Source organism: Rutidosis leptorrhynchoides, chromosome 10 (genome assembly GCF_046630445.1).
Source record: "Rutidosis leptorrhynchoides isolate AG116_Rl617_1_P2 chromosome 10, CSIRO_AGI_Rlap_v1, whole genome shotgun sequence".
In the NCBI taxonomy this organism is placed as follows: domain Eukaryota; kingdom Viridiplantae; phylum Streptophyta; class Magnoliopsida; order Asterales; family Asteraceae; genus Rutidosis; species Rutidosis leptorrhynchoides.
In genome coordinates, this window is record NC_092342.1 from 51401549 (window position 1) to 51410378 (window position 8830).

Below are 8830 nucleotides of genomic sequence, written 5' to 3' on the forward strand. Positions count from 1 at the left end.
TGTGTACACACTCGACCGACTGTGTAAGTCAGTCGACCGACTGACAGACACACTCGACCGAGTGTGTCTGACTTGCAGTATATATACGGGTTTAGACTTCTTTGATGAGGTTACTCGTCCCATTTGTTCCAAATCGTTGTTTTTCGTCTCCAGAAAACCCTAACACCGAATACCACCGAAATACATCGTCTAGGTGTCGATCTAATCTAGGTTTTGCACTAGGTTCGATCAATTCGATCCCGAAACGACCCGTATCTCGATTTACCTCTATTCTATTGTGTTCCACCTTTAGTTTAGAGTTCAAGCGACCTAAGATCCATAGATTTATCGTCTACAAAAACTCAGTATCACATTGTATCCTTTCAACTTTATAAACCATCATCATCATCATCGTCATAAAAAAAAAAAAAAACTTTCCCAAACTCAACAATGGAATCAACAATGGCACCTAAACCAATAATCAATGTAGCAGCCATCTGCGGTTCCCTCCGCAAAGCATCATACAACCGCGGCTTAATTCGTTCCGCTATCGAATTAACCAAACAACCACCACTCGAAGGATCAATCTCGATCGAACTCATCGATATTTCTCCGCTTCCGATGCTCAACACAGATCTAGAAATCAACGGAAAGTATCCAGCAGCAGTCACTGCATTCCGTGATCAAATTGTTGCAGCAGATTGTTACCTTTTCGCTTCACCGGAGTACAATTATTCCGTTACGGCGCCGTTAAAGAACGCGGTTGATTGGGGTTCGAGAGAACCGAACGTGTGGGCGGATAAAGCGGCTGCTATTGTTAGTGCAGGTGGTGGATTTGGTGGTGGACGATCGCAGTATATATTGAGACAAAGTGGTGTTTATTTGGATCTGCATTTTATTAATAAACCTGAATTTTTTTTGAATGCTTTTGAGGACCCACCGAAGTTTGATGAGGATGGGAATTTGATTGATCTAAAAGCTAAAGAGAGATTGAAGTCTGTGCTTGTTGCTTTGAAAGATTTCACTCTTAGACTTCAATGTAAGTGATGGGTGATCAACTGAATGTTTTTTCCTTTTAGTTTTGAACTTTTGAATAATTGTATGAATGAATGAATGAATGATTAGTTTTCCTGTTCGGGCTAGGATGGGATGAGTGAATTATCTAACTTATATGCACACGGTTTAAATGTATTAGGTGCACACGGTTTAAACTCATCCGGGGTACACAGTCTAATTGGGTTATTTAGTGATTGTTTTCAACATTTTCTTCGATGATTCAAGATGTGTTGTTAGTGACGTTTAAACTTGAGACCTCTTGTGCAAAGTTGTAATAGTCGTTAGTCGTGAACTAGTCGGTCACCACGACACACCTTCTACAAATTAATAGGTCAAGTTGGAGACTAGTCATGTTGACCAACTTGGATTGTATTTGACTTATTCTGACTGAAAAAATCTGACTTTGAACTAGAACCCGAATTTGACGGACTAAATTGGACTTTTTACAATTTTGACAGCATAAATTAGTGAAGTTGGAAACTAGTCGGCCTAGATCTGGGACTTTTACAACTATGTTCTTGTCATGAAGGTTATTTTGTTACTAGTTTCATTGTGATCTCAAAATTCATACTAACCCATTTCAAATTATTCCTTCAAAACAAATCTGTTTGTGATATGTATTTCTTGAATCAAGCAATCGAAGAAACACTAGATCTGTCTTGAATTCCACAAAAGAAAAAAAATGAAAACCAAGATGGGACTGTAATCGTATTATAACCAAACTTGAAGTCAAGATTGCAATATGGGAGAAATTGTGAGGGAAATGTGTAAACACACAATTAAAAATCCAAAGCTAATGACAATTCACTAGATAAGCCCAGTGTTGTAAAAACAATCGAGACGGGCGTCGTAATGGGCGTTGCAACGGTTTTACCATGCTACCATTGCAACGGACATAGAAACAGTTAAAAAACGGTCAACGCTTAAAAAATAGTCAACAACGACAAAAAAACGGTCAACAACGGCTGAGACGGTAAGACGGGGTCGAGACGGATGTTGAACAACATTGACTTTTTAAATAAAATTCAAAAATAAACATTTCAAACATAAATATATTTAATGAAAGGAAAATATGTATGTTTACTTTGAAATATATATGTTTGAAATGTTTATGTTTGAAATATGTATATAAAAAAAGTCAACGTTGGTCAACATTCTTATCGACCCCCTTTTTTTCCGTTGCACGACACGTGTCACCACATGGTTTAGCTTGCGTGGTGCACGTGATAATACCTTTTTCTGCTATTTCTGGCAAGTCAGAGGTGCCACCTCTGGGTTTGTCAGTATTTTCCGATAACATTGTGTTGTCAAGTCCAGCTTTATAAAACCTTAATCAAATCAAAATTATATTTATACAAACATTATATTTATACAAACACGCATCTTGACGAGTAAAAAACACAACTAAATTATACGATTTCCAGCTAATAACCACTTTTGCTCCCAATTTATTTTTCTGATTTCCAACCAATTTTTCATATACGAAATGTATGATTATGCAAGGCAAATGAGTATGGCCGAGTGTTGTTGTAACGACCCGGCTTTTTCGACTTGCTTTTGTGCCTTGTATTTTTGCGAAACTGCGTATTTGTGCGTACTGTGTTACTTTATACTCTGGAAACTTGATTTACGTGGTTTACTTCCATTTATATGTTAAAACGTGCCTTAGAGTACGTAGGATACATAACTTGATCTTTGGAAGCCTTTATAACCGTTAGTGTTATTTGACGTTTCGAATAAACCGCGAACTGCGCGCACGTTTAACTTTTGTCGTAATCGGAATATTATGACTGCGAAATATTAATTATTATTTTATAATAATAATTACCTGGGTTTTTGGATGCTTAATTACGCGTAGTAATTTAATTATGCACAATAGTTAGTCTTGTTGGACTTTCTACCTTGTTGGGCTCAAGCCCACCCTACTCTAGCTAGTGACCCAATTAATTAGCCCTTGTCCATGTCATCAATCCTTGTCAAATTCCTTGCTTATAAATACTAGCCCTTGTCCATGTCATCAATCCTTGTCAAATTCCTTGCTTATAAATACTAGCCCTTGTCCATGTTATCAATCCTTGTCAAATTCCTTGCTTATAAATACTAGCCATTTACCTCTCATTCAAATCACTTGCTCATTTGGTTTTCACACACACTTGTTCTTTCTTTCTTTCCTTTCTAGTATTGCTTGTAAGTCTTCTTTTTCTTCTTCTTTTTCTTTCATTTTCGTGGCCATCATCATCATATTATGGAGATCAAAGTTCCTTTTAGCTTTGATCTTGCTTATATCTTGTTGATTCAAGCATGAATCTTTCAAGAACATGGAAGATTCAAGCTTTCTAGCTTTGAATCTTCACTAACTTTGTAGATTCATCTTTCTTTTACTTTAATCTTGTTATTTTGTGATAAAGATTCAAACTTTTGTTTGTTATCTTCATATATCTTAAAGATCTAAGCTTTATGCTTTAAGATCTTCAAGAACACTAAAGGTTCAAGCTTTCTAGCTTTGTGACCTTATAAATTGTGTGAAAGGGATCCAAGCTCTCTATCTTAGGGTTCCATCACCTCTTTTGACTTGGATCATGTTCATACTTGTTTGATTGATGTAAAGTTTGTAACTTTGTTTGTAAATAGGACTTGTAATTGTGTTAAGACTAAGGATATGATGTAACCTTGGTTCATCATCCATCTAAGACTCTTAAATGAGTTGTGTTACCACTTGGTCTTAACATATTGTGTATTGATGGTAGAATCTTGGTCAAAAGTGATGCTAAACCATCAACGAGTTGTACACTTGAAGCTACAAGCATCAAGGATGAGAACCGTGATGAGCATCAAGCACCAAGAACCTCACCGGAGCACTTGTCCACTGATTTTCGTATCTGATCAGACCACCTGGGCTACTGGAAAGTTGATTTTCAGTTAGTTCGGTTCGAGTAGATGATTTTCCGTTTAGGCCTCGTCTTAATCCGAGTTACGGTTTAGGATTTATGGCCATCCGAGATTCACTACACCCTATTAACGTTGTGCTGAAATTTCTGACCTACTCGCACTTAAACCGTCGCCACAGTCAAACGAAGACGAGTTAGGTTCTGAAAATTGGTTAGCGGTTAGGGGACTCACATACGGAGCCATAGCCACTGACTATGCATCTTTTCGATTTACGTAGAGGTCGCAGCAGCTGACCGAAGTCAGCCTATTGTTTCGATCTCTATTCTTGTCGAACTTACTTAGCTTTTATGATGATGAATGATGATGATGATGGCACTTAAACTTATTTTATGCACTATTAGAATTTATAAAAAAACAACCTACTGACCTAGTAACCCTTGATTTAGGTTGACGACCTTTCGGACCGACTTACTACTTGCGTACTTTCATTACCGACTTTACCGCTTTTATCACTGTGAGTTATAGCATCCCTTTTTACTACTTTTACTATTTTTGGGACTGAGAATACATGCGCTTTTTACGTTTTACATACTAGGCACGAGTACTTAAACTTATATATGTGTGGGTTATATAACGGAATAAACATTCCCTTTAGCACGGTAACGTTTAGTCATTGGTTTTTGAACCGGTGAACGCGAATCATAGATATGGATCCATAGGGTTTGACATCCCCACTCGGGCTAGTCGCGCTAGCATTTAACGAGTGTTTAATACTTCGTGAACATACGCACTCGCCAAGTGTACTTTCAGGGGGTTATAAACGTTAAGTCTAGTTACCGGGTGCCCACGGTTATACATATACTTTATCATACTAATTTGAATTACTGATTTGAAACGCTTGTTTGAAGCACTGAAATCTCGTGGCCTACATTACATTACTGAATACAAACAAACTATAGCTCACCAACATTCGTGTTGACTTTTTAAGCATGTATTTCTCAGGTGTTTAGACGTTGTTGCTTCTGCTGTTAGCCTTGCTGTTCTAGTCTCGGTGAGACTTGCTGTTACAGACTTGCTGTGTTAGACTTCCGCTGCATTACTTAGAGATGTCTCAAACATGAAACTTTTACTTTGCATTCCCAACTTATGTTATTTTCAAAACAATAGCTTTGTAATGACCTTAGTATCATGTACTCATGTTAATGTTTCCTATTCATCTTTTGTAAAACGTTATCTGTTCATGAATGCAAAACTGGTTTTCAAACAGCATATAGTGTTTGACCTTGTAATGATCCTGTTGTTGATGTACCGTACACGATGATTTTGTACGGGGCGTCACAGTTGGTATCAGAGCATTGGTTGTAGGGAATTAGGTTGCATTAGTGAGACTAGGACCGACCCGAGTAGGATTCACTAATAGGACTAATCTATAACTTGCTAGTTTACTTGTTTCTGCTGAACCTGCTGCATGCTACTGTGTTATATTACTACATGCTACTGCTTACTACTACTGCATGCCACTGCTTACTTTTACTACCGTATGAACTTGCTGCATGCTACCGTTTCCTTTTACTGCTATGTAAACTCGCTGCATGCTTTTGCTTATTCTAGCTACTGCATGCTACTATCTGCTTTCAATTGCATGTTACTTCTGTTTAGTACTGTTAATATTGCCATGCTATATACTGCTGTAAACGAGCTAGGTTGCTGTAGTGCCTGATTACGTGCTTGCTTCATGCCTGCTATTCGCTGCACCGACTTGGAAAAACTTACCTTTCCTAGTTCAGATGTTCTTCTGAACCCATTTCCCACACGTCTAACCCTAAGGATTAGTATTGTAATCCACCTGTTACTACTGTTCCACCATTCCAGAGATCGAAACGATTCTTCACGCAATCTAGGAGGAGTACCCCTCGGATTACACGCCCACTAAAGTCGATCCTCGGAGGAGGAGATATTGGAGGATTTGTCGGAGTAACCGCACCCCGAGCTCACTCTAAATAGCCACGTACAACGTGTGAACATTCGAAGGTTGTTCAGTTCCTGCAAGATGGCTCGTATCTCGTACGCTTTCATGACCGTCACTTATCTCTTTCGTTCTTCACCACTACTCGACGATCTGATGACCTTTCTGGATTTAGTACCCTAACACTCTTAGGCATTGGGGAAGTCGGGAGGACATCTCCTTTCACAAGGTCAGAGTGCCTTCTACTGATGCTCAACCATACCCAAAGACTTGAGAGTCGCCTCAAGACATATCGTACTACTACTTGCTACACATACAACTCGACGCGAGACCCAGATTGAATTTCTAGAAAGGAACCTAACGATGTTACCTGAACCTGAACATTTTGAAGAAATTTCGGGACATTTAGGCATTGGTGCATGACCTACGGAACTTACGCACTCACACCGAGAAACCGTGAGATTAATTATGTAGATTTTGTTTTGAGATAGCATAGATAAAGCACCGTTGGATGAAATTGAGTAGAACTGAAAGTGATCACGTTACATTGACCATATGGAGTGATATTGGAATGAACGTACGATTTAGTACAATATAATGACGCCAGGCCAGCGTAATTATATTGAAGCGAATCATGCAGAAGTCCCAATGTTACTACATAAGGAATATGAAGCGATTCAAAGGAAATTTTGGTAGGAACCACTTGAGTATACGCATTATGGTCTGATAAAGGCAGGAATAACCACTTAGTCTAGATACTGTACGAGAAGGGCCTGAACTGCAGAATTGATAACCCGAAGATTTGTTATAGATATAGACACCCTGGATACTTAAGGAAAAAGTTCTCAAATAGGAAAAAAAAAACTTTGGACTCACATACGATAGAGCAATCGTTATCTCAGCTATGGAGACTCGCATGGATCCTGATTTTAGTTAGGGTACGTTTCTTCACAACGATTTATCGTCTCGGAATTGTTTAATACTAGAGTGATAGAAAACTTATATCTAAGAATCCTAGTGTGATGACTAATAAGCCATTAACAATCATGAGAGTTAAGTATTCTATAGGACAAGCTAATGGTAAGTTGGCAGAGATAGAGGAGTAATTTAAGATAGTACCTTAAAAATTAACAGGTGGGTCATTTGGAGATGACCTCATGCCAACAAAACTTGGAAGTTTTATAGTAGTAGTCGGAAAGGATTAGTTACCTGCGCACAAGCAGATGTTATTTGAGAAGGTTGATAAAAATTTTCACGGCAGTATAATAAGATTTGGTTGGAATGGACCTTAAAATTAACCTAATACTCATCGAGTTAGAAAGCTTTGAGGAAATAGTTGGAACGGACCGACTTTCAAGGACGAAAGCGAAAGTTATTTATAGTAAGAAGATTATTCGTATACCTCGCGAGAATGGTGAGCCAAAAGCCATCTGGATTACTTCAACAACCCGAGATCCCAGAATGGAAATGGGAAGGGATGACGATGGATTTCATTCTGAAACTACCGAAAACAGTCGGCAGTTATGACACTATCGGGGTTATCGTTGATTGCCTCACCAAATCTGCTCACTTTCTAGCCATGAAAGAAACCGATACAATGGACAACGATACATAAAGGAAATTGTATCCCGTTACTTCAGCAATTCAAATTCTATACTACCCAAGAATCGTATTTGATACTCATTCTTATGCGACACTGAATCCTAACTTATTCCGAGAGAATTCTTAATCAATGATAATCACACCATCACCCTTCTTACTTCGATATTAGTCATACCAGTTCGGAATTTCCAAAATCAATGGGTAGTTAATCCCCGTCCTCATATTCTCCCTTTCGTGTCTCACTTATAAGCAACAACTTAATACTTAAGCATTTTTGATCGAAGGACTTATGCCCTACTAATAGTCATCAACCACATTAAAATTCAATAGTTTTCATTACCTCGTAACATTTTTGCTCAAATATCACCGGAGATTTTCAAAAGTCTTTTACTCGATTCTCATCAATCTTTTTCCAACTTGTAACCTCCGAAATATGAAAATTTTGTTTGCCAAAATTTTACTTACACTATTTTACTGTGCGATCCTCTCAAAACTTAATAAAAATAAATTTATTTTATTTGCCATTCGTGCGATACGTTATATAAAATAAAGTAAATAATTACTTCTTTTTGACAAATACATATGAAATTTTACTTTCACTTTTACAAATCAAATCTTTTATTCAAAAGATATTTTATCTTGAATGGTACGTGTTGTACATAATCCTAGTTTGCTAAGAACTTAATTTCTTTTCTTACATCGTCACCTTAAACGAATTCTATAAAATTTTCGTTGCTTGTCAATATAAAATTTTTCGTTGCTTATTCGTATCCAAGTCATCATGAAGACAGACAACTGTCGAAACTAAGAGATTCATGTGTGTGTATGTGATGAAGGCACTTACTACCACATCATGCAGAGCCTTCGGGCATCCACAAACACTTAAATCATTCAAAATTACTGCGTTACCCCAGGGATCTTATTCTTCACACCTGTCGGAGCGATGCTCTATCTTACATAACTCAAAGTCCTGACCTATTCCAAGGAAATTATCATCTAGCGATATTAACATCATTAGTATTCCGACTTTAACTTCTCATCCTCATGCTCTATCCTTCATACCTCGCTTTTTAGCAACGGCTTCGCATGTAAATATTTTTGGGCCAAAGACATAAGTTCGGATAATCATCAAAACTACATTTAATTCATTAGTTTTCATTACCTAGTAACATGTCAACCGATGATTCAAAGATTTTTCACTCAACCTTTTTCAACTCGTAACTTATGAAATACGAAAAACTATGTTTATCAAAATTTTTACACGTTGATTTACACGTTGCTTATTTGTGCGGTCCTCACGAGATTTATGGACAAATGAAAGTACTAAAAACTTTTCTA

The 8830-nt window shown here is 37.6% G+C and overlaps 1 protein-coding gene across 1 annotated transcript; it reads left to right on the forward strand.

The window, feature by feature from the left end:
- The first annotated feature begins 403 nt into the window (after nt 1-403).
- LOC139873108 (NAD(P)H:quinone oxidoreductase-like) lies at nt 404-1218 on the forward strand. Its single transcript, XM_071861042.1, has one exon. The coding sequence runs from the start codon at nt 430-432 to the stop codon at nt 1024-1026; it is 597 nt and encodes a 198-aa protein (XP_071717143.1). The 5' UTR covers nt 404-429; the 3' UTR covers nt 1027-1218.
- The last annotated feature ends 7612 nt before the right edge of the window (nt 1219-8830 follow it).

Bases quoted from the DNA above. Each gene is read 5' to 3' on its own strand.
- LOC139873108 (XM_071861042.1), top strand. From the start codon at position 430: ATGGAATCAACAATGGCACCTAAACCAATAATCAATGTAGCAGCCATC.